The following is a 21,751-nucleotide window of genomic DNA, read 5'->3' as shown; positions in this document are numbered from 1 at the left end:
ATTCAATTCCATATTATCGACTGCCCACAGACTCCTCTGGTCCTTGGTATCCCCTGGCTCATAAGACACAATCCACACATTGATTGGGTGACAGGTAGAATTGATTCATGGAGCACATTTTGTCATGTGAATTGTTTGTGTTCTGCTCTGACTCCTGCCAGTACTGTGCCTCGACCTCCACTGGAGTCCATGGATCTTTCTAATGTTCCTGACGTGTATCATGACCTGGCATCCGTTTTCTGCAAACACAGAGCTACTTCTCTTCCTCCTCACCGGCCCCTTACGACTGTGCCATTGACCTCCAGCCAGGAGCCCCGCTCCCCCAGCAGTCGCCTGTACAATCTCTCCCGGCCGGAGACGGAGGCTATGGAGAACTACATTCGGGACTCCTTGGCGGCAGGTATTATGCGTCCTTCCTCGTCACCTGTAGGAGCGGGATTCTTTTTTGTTGCTAAGAAGGATAAGACCCTCAGACCCTGTATTGATTACCGTGGACTTAACAACATCACCATTAAGAACAAGTATTCTCTGCCTTTGATTAATTCTGCTTTTCCCCTCCTTCATGGTGCTACCATCTTTACGAAACTGGATCTACGAAATGCGTATCACCTGGTGCGCATTCGTAAAGGTGATGAATGGAAGACTGCCTTCAACACACCCTTGGGACATTTTGAGTATCTGGTTATGCCTTTTGGGTTGTCTAATGCCCCTGCTGTTTTTCAGGCACTAGTCAATGATGTCCTTCGGGACATGTTGAATCGGTTTGTTTTTGTCTATCTGGATGATATCTTGATTTTCTCAGAGTCCTCCCAGGAACATGAACTGCATGTGCGCCAGGTGTTGCAAAGGTTGTTGGAGAACAAACTGTTTGTGAAGATGGAGAAATGTGAATTTCATGTGTCTGAGACCTCTTTTTTGGGTTACATCATCGCTCAGGGGGAGTTGCGGATGGACCCAGCTAAGATCTCTGCTGTCACGGACTGGCCAGCCCCCTGTACCCGCAAACAACTTCAACGATTTCTGGGGTTTGCGAACTTCTATAGGAGGTTCATCAAGGACTACAGCCGCATTGCGGCGCCACTCACCGCTCTCACCTCCATCTCACGACCGTTCGCTTGGAATGAAGGGGCCGAATCAGCGTTCGAAGAACTGAAACATCGCTTCGCCTCGGCTCCCATTCTGATGCAGCCGGACCCCGACCGCCAGTTTGTCGTGGAGGTGGATGCATCCGACACTGGGGTAGGTGCGGTGTTGTCACAGCGTTCTCCTGAAGATAACAAACTGCATCCCTGTGCTTTTCTCTCAAGGAAACTTTCTCAGGCAGAGAGGAATTATGATGTTGGCAATCGTGAACTGCTCGCCGTTAAGCTGGCTCTCGAGGAGTGGCGACATTGGTTGGAGGGGGCGGAACAACCCTTCATCGTTTGGACGGATCATAAGAATCTGGCTTACCTCCAGTCAGCGAAGCAGCTCAACCCCCCGTCAAGCCAGGTGGGCACTATTTTTTGGGAGATTCAATTTTTCTCTGTCTTACCGTCCTGGGTCACGCAACGTCAAGCCTGACGCCCTGTCTCGTGTTCATTCGGCTGTTGATACTGGTAGTAACCCTGAACCCATTTTGCCTCCTACCTGCAGTATTGCGGTCGTCACATGTGACATTGAGGGGATTGTTAGACAGGCTCAACATCATCAAGCTGACTCTGGGAGGGGTCCTCCTAACCGGATGTTTGTCCCTGAGTCTGCTCGCTCCCAGGTACTTCAGTGGGCTCACTCGTCTCCCCTTACCTGTCACCCTGGAGTTTCGCGGACCCTTGACTTTGTGCGACGGAAGTTCTGGTGGGCCACGATGGAGGCGGACACCCGAGCCTTCATTGCTGCTTGTACGGTATGTGCACGAAGTAAGAACTCCACCCAGGCCAGCGCTGGTCATCTACGACCTCTACCTATACCCAGCCGGCCCTGGTCGCATATCGCTATGGATTTTGTCACTGGACTTCCCCCCTCGTCTGGAAAGACTGTAATTCTTACGGTGATTGATCGTTTTTCTAAGTTCACTCATTTTTTGGCCCTACCTAAACTGCCCACTGCCAGAGAGACGGCTGATATTTTGGTTGAACATGTGTTCCGCTCTCATGGTCTACCCACGGATATTGTCTCTGACAGGGGTCCCCAGTTTGTCTCCCAGGTGTGGAAAGCTTTCTGTAAAGCTTTGGGCATTACATCCAGCCTGTCCTCTGGATATCACCCCCAGACCAACGGGCAAGCCGAGAGAGCGAACCAGGAGATGGAGACCGCTCTTCGCTGTGTCACAGGGTCTAACCCTGGGTCATGGAGCTCCATGCTCCCCTGGGTGGAATATGCTCATAACACCTTGACTAACGCTTCCTCTGGTTTGTCTCCTTTTCTGTGTGCTCTGGGTTATCAACCTCCCCTGTTCCCTTCTCAAGAGAGGGAACTGGCGGTACCCTCGGTGCAGTCCCACATGCGCCGCTGCTTCAAGGTCTGGAGGAAGGCCAGGGTAGCTCTGTCCCGAGCTTCGGCGTACATGCAGAGGCAAGCCAACCGTCACCGGTCCCAGGCTCCCCGGTTACTCTCCTGGTCAAGAGGTATGGCTGAAGTCACGGGACCTTCCATTGAAGGTGGAGTCTAAGAAGATGGCGCCTCGTTTTATAGGACCGTTCAAGATACTGTCTATTGTTAACCCCTGCGCGGTTAAGCTACAGCTTCCTGCCTCCCTACGGGTTCATTCCACCTTTCATGTTTCCCAGATTAAGCCTGTGTCGGTTAGCCCTCTGTGCCCGCCTCTCGTCCCCCTCCTCCGCCCAGGATCGTGGGTGGGGGTCCGGTCTACACTGTCCGGCGACTTCTGGATGTTCGCCGCCGGGGTCGTGGTTTCCAGTACCTGGTGGATTGGGAGGGTTATGGTCCTGAGGAACGTTCCTGGGTGCCCAGGAGCTTCATTGTGGATCCTGCTCTGGTCCGAGAGTTTCATAGGTTACATCCCGAGAAACCCCGTCGGCCGCCAGGTGGCGTCCGTAGAGGGGGGGGTACTGTTAGGCCTACTGCTGCTAGGTAGCTCTCTCTCTGCTCTCTCCCTCCCCTCTGTCTGTCCTTGATTGCAGGAGTGAAGTCTGGTGTGCGGGAGTCAGGGTTCCAGCTGCAGCTCATTCACCATAATCACCTCAGCCTTTAAGACCCGGTCAAACTTACCACTCATCGTCAGATCATAGTCAAGACGACCATATATTTGGAACCTGACTCCTGCCTCCGTTTCACTCCTGCCACCACCATCCTGCTCTCCACTACCGGACCTCTCTTTTGGACTCACCACGGACACTAGGACATTACGGTACCACACCTGCCCTGACCTGGATCTGTTACCCTCCCTTGTAACCTGGACTTGCTCTTCCCCTATTGTTGGAAACCTGGACTATTGAACATTTTAAATAAACCTGTTAAACCTTCTCTGGCTTGGTGTACTTGTCTGCATTTGGGTTCTAATACTGGTAAATCATAACACCGAAAGGTTAACCTACTGTAAATTGAGAAATCATGTGACTAAACTAAACAAAAAGAAGAAGAAACTGTACTACAAAACAAAGATAAATTATATAAAGGATGACAGAAAAAAGCTTTGGAGAACCTTAAATCACATTTTGGCCAAAAAGGCGACCTCCGCTCCATCCACTGAATCAGATGGCTCATTTATCACAAAACCCTCTGATACTGCCAACTACTTTAATTACTTTTTCATTGGCAAGATTAGCAGACTTAGGCATGACATGCCAACAAAAAACTCTGAACATTCATATCCATGCATAACTGACCAAATAATGAAAGACAAGCAACATAATTCTGAATTCTTTAGTGAGTGTGGAAAAGGTGAAAACATTATTGCTGTCTATCAATAATGACAAACCACCTGGTACTGACAACTTGGATGGAAAATTACTGAGAATGGTAGCAGACTATATTGCCACTCCTATTTGCCATATCTAAGCCTACAGGAAAGTGTGTGCCCTCAGGCCTGGAGGGAAGCAAAAGTCATTCCGCTACTCAAGAATAACAAAGCACCCTTTACTGGCTCAAACAGCAGACCAATCAGCCTGCTACCGACCCTTAGTGAACTTTCGCAAAAAATGGTGTTTGACCAGATACAATGCTATTTCACAGTAAACAAATTAACAACAGACTTTCAGCATGCTTATAGGGAAGGGCACTCAACATGTACAGCACTGACACAAATTACTGATGATTGGCTGAAAGAAATTGATAATAAGAAGATTGTGGGAGCTGTTGACATTATCGATCATAATCTGCTGCTGAAAATACGTACAGTGGGGAGAACAAGTATTTGATACACTGCCGATTTTGCAGGTTTTCCTACTTACAAAGCATGTAGAGGTCTGTAATTTTTATCATAGGTACACTTCAACTGTGATAGACAGAATCTAAAACAAAAATCCAGAAAATCACATTGTATGATTTTTAAGTAATTAATTTGCATTTTATTGCATGACATAAGTATTTGATACATCAGAAAAACAGAACTTAATATTTGGTACAGAAACCTTTGTTTGCAATTACAGAGATCATATGTTTCCTGTAGGTCTTGACCAGGTTTGCACACACTGCACCAGTTGCCCTGGCTGTGTGTTTCGGGTCATTGTCATGCTGGAAGACCCAGCCACGACTCATCTTCAATGCTCTTACTGAGGGAAGGAGGTTGTTGGCCAAGATCTTGCGATGCATGGCCCCATCCATCCTCCCCTCAATACGGTGCAGTCGTCCTGTCCCCTTTGCAGAAAAGCATCCCCAAAGAATGATGTTTCCACCTCCATGTTTCACGGTTGGGATGGTGTTCTTGGGGTTGTACTCATCCTTCTTCTTCCTCCAAACACAGCGAGTGGAGTTTAGACCAAAAAGCTCTATTTTTGTCTCATCAGACCACATGACCTTCTCCCATTCCTCCTCTGGATCATCCAGATGGTCATTGGCAAACTTCAGACGGGCCTGGACATGCGCTGGCTTGAGCAGGGGAACCTTGCGTGCGCTGCAGGATTTTAATCCATGACGGCGTAGTGTGTTACTAATGGTTTTCTTTGAGACTGTGGTCCCAGCTCTCTTCAGGTCATTGACCAGGTCCTGCCGTGTAGTTCTGGGCTGATCCCTCACCTTCCTCATGATCATTGATGCCCCACGAGGTGAGATCTTGCATGGAGCCCCAGATCGAGGGTGATTGACCGTCATCTTGAACTTCTTCCATTTTCTAATAATTGCGCCAACAGTTGTTGCCTTCTCACCAAGCTGCTTGCCTATTGTCCTGTAGCCCATCCCAGCCTTGTGCAGGTCTACAATTTTATCCCTGATGTCCTTACACAGCTCTCTGGTCTTGGCCATTGTGAAGAGGTTGGAGTCTGTTTGATTGAGTGTGTGGACAGGTGTCTTTTATACAGGTAACGAGTTCAAACAGGTGCAGTTAATACAGGTAATGAGTGGAGAACAGGAGGGCTTCTTAAAGAAAAACTAACAGGTCTGTGAGAGCCGGAATTCTTACTGGTTGGTAGGTGATCAAATACTTATGTCATGCAATAAAATGCAAATCAATTACTTAAAAATCATACAAAGTTTGTAAGTAGGAAAACCTGCAAAATCGGCAGTGTATCAAATACTTGTTCTCCCCACTGTATGTGTTATGGCTTTACATCCTCTGCCATATCGTGGATTGAGAGCTACCTGTCTGACAGAACACAGAGGGTTTTCTTTAATGGAAGCCTCTCTAACGTAAACCAGGTAGATTGTGGTATACCTCAAGGCAGCTGTCTTGGTCCTTTACTGTTTTCTATTTTTACTAATGACCTACCACTAGCCTTGAGTAAAGCCTGTGTGTTTATGTACGCTGATGACTCAACATTATACACATCAGCTACCACAGCAAGTGAAATCACTGCAACCCTTAACAAAGAGCTGCAGTCAGTTTTAGAATGAGTGGCTAGTAATAAGCTAGTCCTAAATATATCAAAAACTAAAAGCATGGTATTTGGGACAAATCACTTGTTAAACCCTAAACCTCATCTAAATCTTGTTATGAAAAATTGAACACGTTGAGAAGACTAAACTGCTTAGTTTAACCCTAGATTGTAAACTGACATGGTCAAAACGTATTGGTGCAACGGTTGCTAAGATGGGGAGAGGTATGTCAGTGATAAAGCGCTGCTTTGCTTTCTTGGCATCGCAATCAACCAAACAAGTTCTACAGGCCCTAGTTTTATCATACCTGGACTATTGCCCAGTTATATGGTCAAGTGCTGCAAAGAAGGACACAGGCATATTACAGTTGGCCCAGAATAGAGCAGCATAGCTGGCCCTTAAATGTACACGGAGGGCTAATATCATGAACATGCATGTCAATCTCTCCTGGCTCAAAGTAGAGGAGAGATTGACTGCATCACAACTTCTCTTTGTGAGAGGTATTGACGTGTTGAAAGCACCGAACTGTCTGTTCAAACAGCTAACACAGCTCAGACACCCATACATACCCCACAAGACATGCCACCAGGGGTCTCTTTACAGTCCAGAACTGAAGCTGGGAAACGCACAGTACTACATAGAGCCATGACTACATGGAACTCTCTTCCGCATCAGGTAACTCAAGCTAGCAGTAAAATCCGATTTAAAATAAACAGATAAAACAACACCTCACGGCACAACACAGACTGTGAAGAGACACACACTCACACACATTTTAATATTGTATTGTTGTAATATTGTGCATTTTATATTGTAGATGTGTAATGGTGGAGCAGTGTCAACTTGTATAGTGCACAATGTCTTGTGTGATGTATTGTTTTATTCATGATGTAGACTATTGTTTTGTTGTGATGTGTTGTTTGGACCCAATGAAGAGTAGCGGCTGCCTTGGCAGCAGCTAATGGGGATCTTAATAAAATACTAAATACTAATATGTGCTTTTATATGTGAAGCTTGCTAGGCTGGTTGTTGCGTACACACATCATTCATCTCGAATATGAATTTGGCTTTCAGCTCTTCAACCTCTCTGAACGACGCCATGACATCACCCGCATGAATCCAAAGGTATAACTTTTTTCATTTTCTGTATCAATTCTGTATCAGTTCCACTTTCTGTGACTAATTATATAACATACTTTTTCTATCTTCCTCACTATTTTCCCATGACGTCAAGGTCCATGACTTCGGCTGGCCTGACCTCCATGCCCCTCCCCTGGACAAGATCTGTGCCATGTGTAAGGCCATGGAGACCTGGCTGACCTCCGACCCCCAGCATGTGGTAGTCCTGCACTGCAAGGTCAGGGTTCGATCTACTTTTGACTGGGTTTTAAATGGTTGTTCTGTTGTTTTAGTGGCTTTTAAAGAAAACACAAAAAAACTGACTGCTGGGTTTACCCAGATGACTTGCACTCACTTTCCAGAAGCTCTTTCATATATTTAAGGGCACTATGTAATCTCATCTTTGTATCTTTTCACTGTGAAGTGTTGAAATCGCTGTGAAGTTCGGTGGTCAGAATGTTCTTATAAGGGTAGTGATGTCCATATATCTTTACAAAAGTAATAATCAATTTAATGCCTCATGCCTTAGGCTAAAAACAGTTGGTATTTTATGTCCTGATGGCACGGATCTTCCTCTTCCAGGGCAACAAGGGCAAGACAGGAGTGATTATTGCAGCCTACATGCATTACAGCAAGATCTCTGCAGGGTAAGTGTCCTGTCCTGCATCCAAAGCCACAGTTTCCACGCAGAGCATGGTTTAAGGCTGTAGTAATGGAAACTGGCTTATTCTTTGGCTCAAGCCAGCTGCATTCATGTACTTCTGGCTCTTAGAGAGCCTGGTCTTAAGCCCAAAATGGGAATGTTATGTACATTTTGTATAATACTCTCTATGAAGTGTGTATTCTTCTTGTGCAGTGTGTCGCTTTAATTCTGTGTTTGTGTGTTTGAGCAGGGCAGACCAGGCCCTAAGCACACTGGCCATGAGGAAGTTCTGTGAGGATAAGGTCTCGTCCTCCCTCCAACCATCCCAAAACAGGTAAGGACCATCTACAGACATTTTTGTCTATATCACTAACCAACAAACAAGCCCCATGTTTTAATTTTTTTTGTCTTAAGTGATGTAGGCTAATTACCCCCCCCTCAGGTATATCTACTACTTTGGGGGGCTCCTCTCTGGGGCAATCAAGATGAACAGCAGCCCGCTGTTCCTCCACCAGGTCCTCATCCCCACACTCCCTAACTTCCAGGGTGAAGGAGGTGAGGCCATGCGAGGGCACTACACACTTGTTCCCCCTGACTGACACTTGGTTATTCCCATCCTCAGATAAGACCACTCATGCACCTACCTCAGGGAACTGAGTCGGTCTTGAGTCTGTGTTTACAGGAGACTGTTGTGTGTGCGTGCATGTATGTGTGCGTGCGCCAGGTATGTGTGTGTGTCTATAAGTGCATGTCTCTGCACAAGGCTCTGAGATATGGCCCTGTGAATGTCAGCAGTGTTTTCACATGGTCAAATTCACCCTCCACCCACACACTGGCCTGTTTATCTTTAATCGTATGACAAAGGACATGGGGAGAGACAGTCAACACATTCCACTGTGTAACGCTGAACACCGCCTCTCTTTATCGTTGCCCAGGTTACTTCCCCTTCCTGAAGATCTACCAGTCCATGCAGCTGGTCTACACCTCAGGGATATAGTGAGTCTGCATCACTTTATGTCCTACAGTATTATTAACCAACACCACTGACAGAAAAGCCATCTCTCTAACATACTGGACAGGATGTGCCTTTACTTTTCCCTATCTGTTTGTATTCATATGTTGTGTGTTGTCCACAGTGACTTGCAGGGTTCTGGGGGCAGAAGACTGTGTGTGACCATTGAGCCTGCATTGCTGCTGAAGGGAGACATCATGGTAAATCTGAGTCAGACAGACAGTCTGAGTTAAGTCACTGCCTTGCCAATGCCTGTTCAGAAAGTAGCATGATTCTCTTCTCCTCCATCTCATCTGTTGTTCTGCTCCCTCCCCACCTCTCTGTCTCCCCTTGCAGGTGAAATGTTACCACAGACGGGCCCAGAGTGCAGAGAGAGACACAGTGTTCAGACTGCAGTTCCACACCTGTACCATCCACGGGGCACAGCTGTGGTTCGGCAAGGGGGAGCTGGATGAGGCCTGTACTGGTATGGATGGGAGGGTCTGGGGAGAGGGCAGAGAAAGGCTCCTCTTGAGACATGTATGGAAAGGGTTTATCATCAATACAAGGCCTGCTTGACAGTAATGGTTAAGCCAGTGTGGAACAATAAAGCTTGTTGGTTCAATGTGGTGGTTAAGAGAAGTGGAAATTACTATATGGAACCGATGTGTTAAAATGAATCCCTCAGGGTTCATTACTTAATTGTATAATGAACACACTAATTTCCTAATTCCCCTGTTTTTAATTTCTGTTAAATTACTTCCAGCTGAAAAGTTGTGGCCTGTACTGAAAAAGCACCAGGGGATTATGTGGCAGTAATTAGCCCAATTGAACCAACCAAGCCACTCTAAAGGAAAACATGAAAACGCACCCGATAGATGTGGTCATTTCTTTTCTCAGATGAACGATTCCCCTCTGATGCAACTGTAGAGTTTGTCTTTTCCTCTGGACCAGAGAAGATCAAAGGTTTGTTCTTACTATGTGTCTCTTCTTCAACTCTCTCATTTCAGGAGAACTTACAATCTAACAGTACCAGTGAACACAATACCAAGTTTGTATGAATGTGCTTGTGCTTAATCCTATGTTTAATCATATGCACTATCCCCTCAGGGCGTGAGTACCAGAGGAATGACCCTGCTGTCACAGTGGACTACAACACAGCTGACCCAGTGGTGCGCTGGGACTCCTATGAGAACTTCAACCAGCGCTACCAGGACAGTCTAGAAGGTACAGAAAGCCTCCCTGAATTTCTGATGGGCCCTATCTCAATCATACAGCTTAAAGTAACTGCCCAGTGAAAATATCACTTTTAAAAGTTCATATTTTATTAACTCATATCCAAATAATTTTGTTGACTCATCCTATACTCATATTGGTGGCCAAAGCATACATTTGAGGGGTGGGAAAACACTCAAAAACCCCACTTCAAACTTGTATCTCAAACCAGAGAGGAAGAGTCAAAGTGGGAGGGATAACTTGGCCCAAAATCTGTCTTCTCCGGCAGGTGGCATTTAAAAATGTTTTGCTCACTAAGCAAAAGGTCAATGAGAGTGTCGAATTTGGTCCCAAAATAATTGTATAGCTTATTTGCTACGTGAGGTTTATTTTATCTAATATACGTTTTGTAATGCTTAGGTAGTTACGAGTGTACTGATATAAGTAGGGCATCCCGGCATCTAAAAATAAAAAATTTTAGTGCTATATGGAATCCTTGGGATGACCCTAAACCCTAACCTTAACTGGTACCTTAACCATTTTAAATGTCAACTTCAATGGGGGGTAGGGACGTCCCAACGATCCCGGATAGCAAGGACTGTTATGGTTGGTCACATGCGTATCTGCCCTCTCATTGGCTAGAATGGTCCCACCTTAACATTGCCTCCTCCTGACTGCCTTCCATTTTTGAAGACATTTATTTTTATTGTTAGACAGCCAATGGAGTATCTGGTCAATAAAATTGAACTGTGCTCAAACAGACCGTTTAAAAAAGGCTTGCTATTTCCTCATAGAATATGATGCCATCTCCCTGAGGAGGATGAGCTGGCCAATCAGTGGTCTAGAGGATGAGCTGGCCAATCAGCGGTCTACTTGCGTGTATATTTTTTATGACCGGTATACGCCCACACCATTCTGTTGTTGGGGTACGCCCACACCATTCCAACACAGCTGATCTTTAAGATACTTAATTTAAACTATTTGGAAATAAAAATATTTTGCTTATATTGTAAATAATTATAGGTCATATTTCATAGAAATCTGGAAACACTGGGCAATTACTTTAAGGCTATACTGTTGATACTGTACTCTGAAGGTTAAATCTCTACTCTCTCTCTCTCTCTCTCTCTCTCTCTCTCTCTCTCTCTCTCTCTCTCTCTCTCTCTCTCTCTCTCTCTCAGACATAGCCCACACCAGGGGTCCAGTGGATGGCAGTCTGTACGCCCAGATAAAGAAGCGTCGTTCAGGCCCAGGTTCAGGCTCCCTGACCTCCACCAATGGGAGTCCAGCAGGCACCAGCGAGGAGAGGCCGAGTCAGAACCAGCTCCTCTCCCCTAGCTCTGACTCTCTCACTCACTCCGGCCTCTCTAGCCACTTCGGCCACTCTGCCCACTCGTCGGCCCTCCCAGAGCGTCCAGAAGAGCACAGAGGGCCCCCGCCCCCCACTCGCCAGGAGAAGGAGGAGCTGGAGCGCCTGCTGGGGGGCATCGAGGGGGAGAGGGACAGCCGGGACAGAGAGAGGGAGACTGCCATCCTGGATGACGGGGACTCTTCCTCTCCCTCTGAGCGTACAAGTACCCTGAGGCTGGGCCGCTCCTGTTCCTGCCGGCTGGGCTACCACTCCCAGCACTGTGCCGAGCCCGGTTGTGACCGACTCCACCTCATTCCCAACGGCTACTGCCTGGACAGAGCCCCGGGCACCAATGGCCATCCTGGGGCACCGCCCTCGGCTAACCCTGCCACTGTCCCCTCACACATGGACCTGTGCCAGCACTACAGTCCCCACTCTCACCCACATCAGGCCCTGCCTCCCCCTGACCTGGTGTGGGACCGCCAGCAGGGCCCGCCACACTACCTGCACCGCTCCTGCTCTGAGGGACCCTCTCGTCACCCCTCTCTGTGCCCCTATCCATCCCAGGAGCTGACCCCCCACTCCCACCCACACACCCTTCCTCCCGGGCGCCTGCTCTGTAGAAGTGATGACTATGGGCCGTACCACCAACCTCCCTCACACACCCATCACCACCCTCACCACGCCAAGCCCTCCGGCCCCTACCACGACATGCTGCTGCTGGACGGCCTGCCGCCCCCTGGCTGCCCCTGCCGGGACTGCCTCATCAGGAGGGAGGACTCAGCCTTCCAAGGCCTGCGGCTGGAGCGAGGAGAGAGCTTCCACTGGGACAGAGAGGCAGAGCTGCAACATCGTGAAGCAGGGCTGAGGAGGGGGAGGGAGTCTGAGCTGCCCAGAGGGGCAGAGATGCACTGGGAGAGGGAGACAGTGGGACTGAGAAGAGGCAGGGAGATGTCACTGCATTGGGACAGGGAGGCGGAGCTCCAATGGGAGAGGGAGAGAGAGGCCGACTATTGGCACAGGAGGGCTACAGTGTCTTCCTACGGGCTCCAGGGACACGAGCTCCCTGCCTTCACCTTTGACCCCCTGCCGTCCGGCCACCCTGCGTACCCAGAGGCGTCTCGCTCCCACGCCCACTCCCACCTGGACCTGAAGTACAGTAGCAGCAGCAGTGGCTACCAGACCCCCCACCAGGCCTGCCCCTGCTCCCCCTACCAGCCCTCCCCCTCTGAAAGCAGGGGCTACGCCTCAGGCTACCAGTCTGAGTCCACCTCCCCTCTGCCCCCTCCCTCCACCCTGTCAGGCCCCTGCAGCCACACCACAGGGCCAGCAGACCACCACCCTGAAGCCCACCCTCAGCAGTACCTCTCCGACAGCCAGACAGGTGAGACAACCCCCACTGAACAGGCACTATGCAAAATGGGTTTATTAGCTACAACATTTTATAAAGATCATTTCATGAAATTACATTTAAACCAATGTAGGAAATAATTTGTCAATTGATCGTTCGGTGTCACATAAAATAATTCACTATTTTCTCTGTCTTCCATAAGATGGAAGGGGGATGAGTGAGAATGTGGGTTGGAGGGACCACATCTCCCAAGGTTCCTTCAAGAGGATGCATCGAGATGCCCATGTACCGTGTTCCACGCCTTCTGACCGCTCTGGGCCACCCACTCCTGTTCATACCAGCAGCCCTCTACGCACACAAGAAAGGTATCAGTTGTGTTGTCTTCTTTTTAACATCTGCATGTCACATGTCAGTCTTGTGTGTCAATTAAAGACATGCTCTGGCAACTACTAAGTATTTTTTAAATCTTCCACTTTGGGCTGGATGTGTCAATGTGTAGTTCATACATGTATAATCTATAATCACTGTCTTACCTCAATTAGCCACGAAATCCCTAGTTTGAAAGCGACTGTTTTTCTCAAAGCTGTGCTGCCCCATTTTCCCTACATTTTCCCCCACATGGGCCAGCCCCCTAGCAATTAAGAGTTCTAGCCAATGAGCTTCAGCCCCTCGCCATTTGAGTGACAGCTAGCAAGATGCACACACAGAAGAGCGAGCGAGAGAGCAATGACGTGGTGCACATATCTGCACATATGTGACGTAGTAGCAATTTTCGGGGACCACTTTTAGCTCCCGAGCGCTACTTTCAGAACTACTGGCTAAATAGTATACAGAAGTACCAGACAATCTCCTTAAATAAACATTTCAAAATGTAATGTAAGAATATATTGCATACCTCTTTAATATGACTTTATGTTTGTTTCAGGCCCAGTCTAGGTGTGCAAGAGTATGAAGTTCGATCAACTGACATAGTCAACAGTGACATTCAATCTGCCCAGTCTCAGGATAGGCCCAATAGTACTGTTGCTCAGGTGTCTCAGCTCAACCAGCAACACATCCCTGACCCCTCACAGTCTACATCCGTGACACCCACACCTTCCCCCACCCAACTCAACAGCCACTGCACCACACCGACACAACCACACTCACCTACAACCAGCCAGCCCAGCAACCACTGCCTCCCTGTATCACCCATTCAGACCCCCCCTGAGAAAGCTAGCCCAACTGGTCAAGAGACCACCCTTCCTACAGAGACTGCTGCACTGCCTCCTCTTGCCCAGCACCAGCCCCCCAGCCCTGCAACTGGCACACCAGGACCCTGTCCAGGCCAGGGCCAACTGAACGGAGCATGTCCACCCAGGGAGCTGACTCCAGAGGTCCCTAAACCCTGCTCCACCCCCACTTCGGCCCATTCCTCCCCCCAGCCTCCCATCAGCAGTCTGGAGGGCTCCCCCTCCTCAGAGCCTCCTGTGCCCGGCTTCGCCACCCTGGGCCGGAGGCTGATGCTGGGCACTGAGCCCCCAGGACCCCTGCAGCACTACCCTGGCATGGAAAGCAGCGCCAGTGGGCACTCTCCAGCCCCTGAGGTACATGACACCCCAACCTTCCCCACCTCTGCCACCGGCTGCTGTGCCCAATCTGTCCCCCATGTGCCATACTCGGGCGACACTGCTGTCACCATCCCCCAGCCCCTACTCCCAGAGAAACGGCGGCAGCCTGCCCAGCCAGGGTCACCTAACGGCGGGGTGGGTACCCTGAGGCCCTCCCTCTCACAGCACCATGTCACCTTCTCTCCAACGGTGGGGGAGATGGCACTCCCTGCAGGCCAAGGAGAAGGAACTCTATCTCTGGAGGGGGAGATGGCAGGCAGAGTCAGTGTTAAGTTTGTCCAGGACAGCTCACGCTTCTGGTACAAGCCTGGCATCTCCAGGGACCAAGGTAACTTGTTACTTTTTAACTCGTCATAAAGAAAGCTCTCTGACTGTTATGCAATATGCATGAAACTTTTTTAAATGTATTTTTTCTGTTTGCCTGTAGCCATAGCTGCGCTGAAGGAGAGAGAACCAGGGGTGTTTCTTATCCGGGACAGCAACTCCTTCCAAGGTGCCTATGGCCTGGCACTGAAGGTGGCCATCCCGCCCACTAATGTCAACAACAACAGCAGCAAAGGTATATGACTCAACAACTTCCCGAGCCTTTGCCTTTATCTCAACACCCTACATTTCCTCGACACAAAGCACTTCAGTTTCAGCTAGCTAATAGTGTTCTTCATGTTCTCTCCCTAACACGCACATGGTAGCCAATCCATTAGAGCAGCTGGTGCGACACTTCCTGATTGAGACGGGACCCCGTGGAGTGAAGATCAAAGGGTGTCAGAATGAGCCCCATTTTGGTGAGATGTTCATTAAGAATAGTATACTCTCAGTTTTGGGCTATATTGTTTGTTTGTTTTTTCAGTATTCAGTTATTTAGGCATTCAGTCATTTACAGCTATATTATGTTCCATGGTTGTTGTGCCCAATGGATAATTTAGTCTAAGGGCTCTATTCAATCTGTATCGCGGAAGTTCAGCTTTACAGCGATATTTAAATGTTAAGGCAATGTTCCCGCATTAGCAGACACTGCATTCACAGTAAACGCTGCATATGTCGGATCATTTGAAAATTACCTTTCCATTTCTATCGCGTAACAATTCAGCGTTACTGATTGAATAGAGCCCTAAATGTCTCTGTTCCACAGGGAGTTTGTCTGCATTGGTGTACCAGCACTCCATCACTCCCATTTCCCTACCCTGTTCCCTACGGATCCCAGAAAAAGGTCTGCTGTCACTCACATTATGGGCTATTATTAGTTAGCCTGCTGGAGTCATTTTAATGGGAACCAGTCCCCACCTAAGTAAACATAAGCTGTTTTATAAACACTGATGCTAAGTACACTCACAATCTAATCCCTAGACAATTTGTGCTCATAATAGTACATAGACATGATATGTTTGTAGCACTTTTCACTGATACAAAATGCATAGAATTACTGACTTCTGGCGAGGTTGAAATATTTCTAGCAATGTCCTCCAGATGGAGACAGAGTATAGATATTGATTAACATAACTCTCATTTTTACATCCCTGTGTTGCAGATCCCATTGGAGAAATGCAGGCACTGCAGTCGACTGCCAGTAACATCAGCACTGCTGCAGACCTGCTCAAACAGGGTGCAGGTGAGTTCCCTAGCTTAGTCAGTTGTCATAATGTTCAATCACAAATGGCTGCATTACTGCTGTTGTTGGTTTGAGACCCTGTTGTGTGTGACATATGAACACCATGGTGCTTTATAATATAAGAAATCTTATATTTTCTACAGTATATAGGGCGTAAAATATGTCGTAGTCCATGCAACTGATAATGATGGAGCAAGTCACATGTTTTATACATTTGTATAATGTACCAGTTTTTCTCATTCATTCAACAGTGACCTGCCAATTGCTAAGGAAAATGCCTTTAGGCCTACCTCCACTTGTAAATTAAATCCATTCATCTATCCTTCTGGATGAATGGAAAATTGTTTGAGGTGCATAATATCAATTTTGTCAGGTTATTGTTTTTGCTAGCTAGCTAGCTAGCTTCGTTAACGTGAGCTGACACTCAGGGGATGCCAGCACCAAACTATGTAGACACCCCAAATAAGCACTGTTTATCCATAAAAAATGTTAAGGCAATACGCATGTGCAAACTATGATATCCGCTCAATGAAATGAATGCTAGCATCTTAGAGAAGGCACCAAAGCCCTATGCCTGACCTGTCCATCAACAGTGGCTGGAGTGCATTTCAATTAAGAGGAAGGAAGGCACTGGTAGAGCACGGCGCTTGTAACGCCAAGGTAGTGGGTTCGATCCCCGGGACCACCCATACACAAAAAATGTATGCACGCATGACTGTAAGTCGCTTTGGATAAAAGCGTCTGCTAAATGGCATATTATTATTTATTATTATACCCTGGCGCCTCTCGAGGTTTTGATGCAGTTTTAGAACATTTTGGGATTTGAGCATAAAACACATCAGAATCATTGAGAAAAAAAATATTAGATAAACAAATATTTGAAAATGTTAATATTATTGTATTTTCAATTTGACTTTCATAACAGCTATTTTGATTAGATTATCATTACAGAGTAGGCACTGCCTGCCCATCACTGACACACACACAAACAGAGGGTGTGTTTGAGTAGGCTAACAAAGCCGAAAGTCGGCGAGTGAAGGCGGGGGAGGTGCATCTGCGACAGACAAAAGTTGGGACACTGGTGGTTTTCCAGCAGCAAGGCTCAGATCAACATGGCAGTGTCAACATAGCTGTTATTGTTTATAAAAGTTTTTCAACATTTAAAAAAGAAAAACTTTTATATACCCCCATATCACACACTCACAAACTGAAAACAACATTTTGTTAGACAGAGATCTTAAATATCACTTATTTTTATTCCATGTAGCTTTAGAATCATGGCAAAGGTGGTTCCTGTTTCAGTCACGTCTTTGGTCACATTCCCTCGGGTGACCCTCGGGTCAACCAAAAACACCCTAATGATTAGTTAACTCAAATTTATAAAGCCCTTTTTACATCAGCAGATGTCACAAAGTGCTCATACAGAAACCCAGCCTAAAACCCTAAACAGCAAGCAATGCAGATGTAGAAGCACAAATAATGCCTCCCACAATGCAGGTGATGGCTGCATGGTGCAGTTGGTGAGAAGTACCTGTAGCGACTAAATCAAAAACTGCATGACCTTTGTAAAGTTCATGCAATCGATGTCTAGGCACGTCGGACTATTTTTATCCCCATAATGCAACACACTTTGAAAGGCAGTGACCGACTAGACAAAATTGATCTGCTTGAACGCGCCCAGTATTAGGTAGTGTTATGGTAATTTCAGGACTTGAGGACAGTGAGCAGATCGTGGAAGAGTGCGCCTCTACAGGGGTGTGGCCTGTGTCTGGCCCTGTGATGTCACCAGCTGCAGCAGAGTTCCGGAGGCCGGTCGGTTCTCTCCTGTCAACCAGCCATAGAACATTCTGGAACACACAGAATAGAACATTCTAGAACACAACACAGTAGAACATTCTAGAACACATCAGACAGCACTGAATCACAACACGTCATTATATCACAGTACTGTGTTAAAGCAGTGTTTCTTCATCCTGGTGCTAGGGATCCAATGGGGTGCACATTTTAGTTTTTGCCCTAGCACTGCACACATCTGATTCCACTATTCAAAGGTTTGATGATAAATTAATTAGTGGAATCAGGTGTGTAGTGCTGGGTCCCCTGGACCTGGAAAAGGAAACTCTTACAGCATGGCTCTTGCAGCATCAGGGTTGTGAGTTCGATTCCTGCTGAGATCACCCATATGGAAATGTAAGCCGGCATAGCTAAATACTGTATATTACATCATTATATTATATTTTGTGTGTGTGTATGGACAGCACTGTTACACACAATCACAAACACTCACTCTGCCACGTATTCCAGCGGTGTCCATGAAGTGACATCAGCGTCGGGCATGAACTTCCTGTTCATAGGCGTATCCAAGGTAATGCTGTCAGAGAGCGAGAAAGATGATTACAGACTGGTGTGAATGTGTGCCTGTTCGTCTGTGGGCGTGGGCGCGTGCGTGTATGGTGTGTGTGCGACTTACGGTAGTATAGTGACAGCAGCAGCTTGTGGGGGGAGGCCACTGTTGGTTCCCGCTAGAGACTGACACAGCTGGTGTACCGCTGCCTTCGCCATACCATAACCCAACATACCTACACACACACGCAGAGGGAGATAACAATATATGGAATCTACTGCTCACATTCTTAATGGATGCCAATCATAAAAGTATGTATGTATGTATGTATGTATGTATGTATGTATGTATGTATGTATGTATGTATGTATGTATGTATGTATGTATGTATGTATGTATGTATGTATGTATATGTGTGTGTGTGTGTGTGTGTGTGTGTACCTGGGGTTCCGGACAGGGCAGCCTGGGCTCCAGACAGTGTGAGCAGCCCCCCTTCTCTCAGGTGTCTGGTTGCTAGGTGACTGGAAATGGTCGACGTCCACACACTCTGCTTCCACATCAGATCACTGTTCTTATATAGCGCTACACACACACAAACACACACCAGATCATTGTCTTATAAGAGGGCTGAAGAGAGGGAAAGAGAGATCAGTGGTTGTGTGTGTGTCCGTGTGTGTCTGTCTGTGTTGAGCACAGACCTTTAGCCTTGGCGCTGCCCCCGGCCCATCCTCCCGCCACACACAGGATGGCATCCACCTTCTGGTCGCCTAGCAATGACAACACATCTGCTGTCACCTAGGCAACAACACACACACAAATCAAACTTTTATTTGTCACATGCGCCAAATACAACAGGTGTAGACCTTACTGTGAAATGCTTACTTACAAGCCCTTAACCAACAATGCAGTTCAAGAAAGAGTTAAGAAAATATTTACAAAATAAACAAAAGTAAAAAATAATAAAAAGTAACAAAATAACAATAATGAGGCTATATACAGGGGGCACCGGTACCGAGTCAATGTGCGGGGGTACGGGTTAGTCGAGGTTATTTTTACATGTAGGTAGGGGTAAAGTGACTATACATAGATAATAGACAGCGGATAGCAGCAGTGTAAAAACAAATGGAGGAGGAGGGTGTCAATGTAAATAGTCCGGGTGGCCATTTTATTAAATTGTTCAGCAGTCTTAAGGCTTGGGGGTAGAAGCTGTTAAGGAGCCTTTTGGTCCTAGACTTGGTGCTCCGGTACCGCTTGCCGTGCGGTAGCAGAGAGAACAGTCTATGACTTAGGTGACTGGAGTCTTTGACAATTTTTTGGCCTTTCCTCTGACACCGCCTTGTATATAGGTCCTGGCTGGCAGGAAGCTTGGCCCCAGTGATGTACTGGGCCGTACGCACTACTCTCTGTAGCGCCTTACGGTCAGATGCCGAGCAGTTGCCATACCAGGCGGTGATGCAACCGGTCAGGATGCTCTTGATGGTGCAGCTGTAGAACGTTTTGAGGATCTGAGGACCCATGCCAAATCTTTTCAGTCTCCTGAGGGGGAAAAGGTGTTGTCGTGCCCTCTTCACGACTGTCTTGGTGTGTTTGGACCATGATAGTTTGTTGGTGATGTGGACACCAAGGAACTTGAAACTCTCGACCCTCTCCACTACAGTATTGAGCAAGTCACTGGTACGTCCTGCTTTAGTTTTTGCTTGTAAGCAGGAGGATAGAATTATGGTCAGATTTGCCAAATGGAGGGCGAGGGAGAGCTTTTTATACTTCTCTGTGTGTGGAGTAAAGGTGGTCTAGTTTTTTTTCCCTCTGGTTGCACATGTGACATGCTGGTAGAAATGAGGTAAAACGGATCCCCGGCCACTATGAGCGCCGCTTCTGGATGAGCACACACACCCCATGATCAACATGGCCATACATACAGTACCTAACACAGACGCAACCCGGCTTAATGTCCTCGTCTTCTCCCTTAGTCTCCTTCCCTCATAATAATATAATAATAATATGCCATTTAGCAGACGCTTTTATCCAATGCCACTTACAGTCATGCGTGCATCTCCTTCCCTTCCCGCCGTGGTGTTGAAGGAAATAGCTGAGGGAAAGAGACGAGACAAGGAGAGGAGGAGCGAGGAGGGACTCACCTGTTCTGCCTGGTCAGTAAAGGAGTCTGTTGGTTTGACTAGGATGTTGGCGCTTGCCTCCTCATTGGCATTGATGTCAATACACGCCACCCACTGGAAACACACACACACAGTACTGTAGGCAGGGCTGCAATTTGAGTGTGGCTTCAGCTTGTCATATTCTATTTATTTAACCTTAGTTTGGTTAAAAGATCCTTGAGGTTAGAGAGCTCTGTAGCGAGGGGTACCTGGCCAGTTAAGACAGTTCCTAATTCTACGCCTGGTGGCACTAACGTTACACCTTAACGGCCCAGTTATACCTGGGGTGTATTCATTCCGACGATTCTAATTTCAAAACGTTTCTTACACGTTAGCAAACGGAACGAAACGGGGCGCGACCTACCTGAATTTGTCCAATAGAAACTCTCGTTTTGGGGGTGTATCATTAGTGCGCACACAGTAGCAACCCGTTGCAAAACGTTTGGCAACGAAAACGAGGGTTTCAATTGGACAAATTCCTATCCGTTTGCTTTTGTTTGGTTCCGTTTGTTCCCAGTGAATGTTACACCTCACAAGAGCTACCATGATAATAACATTAGAAGTCTGACAGTCGGCATCCGTTATATTTCCATACTGTTAATGTACCTGAAGTTGTTTAAGCTAATACCGTTCATTGTAGCTTTACACAGAACAGTTGTCTGTCTGTCAATTCTCACCCAGTTTTTAGACTTGAAGTATTGTACACAAGTGGCTCCTAGCGCTCCTTTCCCGCCGTAGATGATGACTTTTCGTGCTTCCCCCGCCGCCATACCTATAGCTCTGTCTGGTACGTTAACTAGTGTCCAGTAGTCTGTCCGCGGACAGAAAGGGCTGTTGTAGGGTCTATTATTAGACTATAAACTTCTCGGTTCAGACTTTGCTCTTCCACCTGGTCGTCACTAGTTACCGAAGCCACAATGTCATAATTATGGCTAAACCCCTCCTATTTTTACAATCGCTCTTCTTAAAATCTGATTTTAAACCTTACTCTTAACCCTAACCACGCTGCTAACATTATACGTAACCTTAAATTAAGATTAAAAAGCTTATTTTCTTCATCAATGTTTAAGAAGCTTATTTTCTTCATCAATGTTTAAGATTAATGGCATTTTTGACTTTCTGGCTGCGGTAACTAGTGACAACCCTTCCACCTCGATGATCAGTTCACCCGGAACTAGTTACTAACCAAATACCGCCCCAGAGCCCGGAGGACCAATGGAAATTCTCCAAAGTGAAATCTGACCAATCACTAAAGGAGGAGTGTTTATTTGTACCAGAGGTGCGCTCGTTTAGCCCTGCTGGAGGATTCGGGACAATACCTCAGTGGTTGGGACGCCACAATACTAACTTTCCGTGTGGAACTGAACTGTTCTGATACCAGTGCAAAAAAGATAA

At 47.1% G+C, this 21,751-nt stretch overlaps 2 protein-coding genes across 4 annotated transcripts in view; one reads left to right on the top strand and one right to left on the bottom strand.

Moving 5' to 3' along the window:
- Positions 1-21,751, top strand: part of LOC121546505 (tensin-2-like) — a 53,684-nt gene that overhangs the window by 29,238 nt on the left and 2,695 nt on the right. For all 3 annotated transcript variants that reach the window (XM_045209421.1, XM_045209420.1, XM_045209422.1), the window contains exons 8-24: positions 7,045-7,095; positions 7,205-7,327; positions 7,672-7,736; positions 7,983-8,066; positions 8,175-8,287; positions 8,668-8,728; positions 8,869-8,944; positions 9,081-9,210; positions 9,624-9,689; positions 9,834-9,950; positions 11,120-12,673; positions 12,843-13,005; positions 13,566-14,578; positions 14,678-14,809; positions 14,940-15,032; positions 15,380-15,457; positions 15,776-15,856. In XM_045209421.1, coding sequence (XP_045065356.1) covers positions 7,045-7,095; positions 7,205-7,327; positions 7,672-7,736; positions 7,983-8,066; positions 8,175-8,287; positions 8,668-8,728; positions 8,869-8,944; positions 9,081-9,210; positions 9,624-9,689; positions 9,834-9,950; positions 11,120-12,673; positions 12,843-13,005; positions 13,566-14,578; positions 14,678-14,809; positions 14,940-15,032; positions 15,380-15,457; positions 15,776-15,856 — 4,000 coding nt within the window. The remainder of the gene's footprint in view (positions 1-7,044; positions 7,096-7,204; positions 7,328-7,671; positions 7,737-7,982; positions 8,067-8,174; positions 8,288-8,667; positions 8,729-8,868; positions 8,945-9,080; positions 9,211-9,623; positions 9,690-9,833; positions 9,951-11,119; positions 12,674-12,842; positions 13,006-13,565; positions 14,579-14,677; positions 14,810-14,939; positions 15,033-15,379; positions 15,458-15,775; positions 15,857-21,751) is intronic.
- On the bottom strand, positions 17,094-21,516 carry LOC121545926 (dihydropteridine reductase). Its single transcript, XM_041856851.2, has 7 exons — positions 21,034-21,516; positions 20,339-20,431; positions 18,899-18,995; positions 18,642-18,782; positions 18,327-18,435; positions 18,144-18,227; positions 17,094-17,703 (listed from the first exon to the last, which is right to left on the bottom strand). The coding sequence occupies exons 1-7, from the start codon at positions 21,124-21,126 to the stop codon at positions 17,604-17,606; spliced, it is 717 nt and encodes a 238-aa protein (XP_041712785.1). The 5' UTR covers positions 21,127-21,516; the 3' UTR covers positions 17,094-17,603.

The sequence above is a fragment of the Coregonus clupeaformis genome, chromosome 30 (genome assembly GCF_020615455.1).
Source record: "Coregonus clupeaformis isolate EN_2021a chromosome 30, ASM2061545v1, whole genome shotgun sequence".
In the NCBI taxonomy this organism is placed as follows: Eukaryota; Metazoa; Chordata; class Actinopteri; order Salmoniformes; family Salmonidae; genus Coregonus; species Coregonus clupeaformis.
Note: the sequence above shows the minus strand (reverse complement) of the source record. Positions and strands in the feature narration are given on the sequence as shown.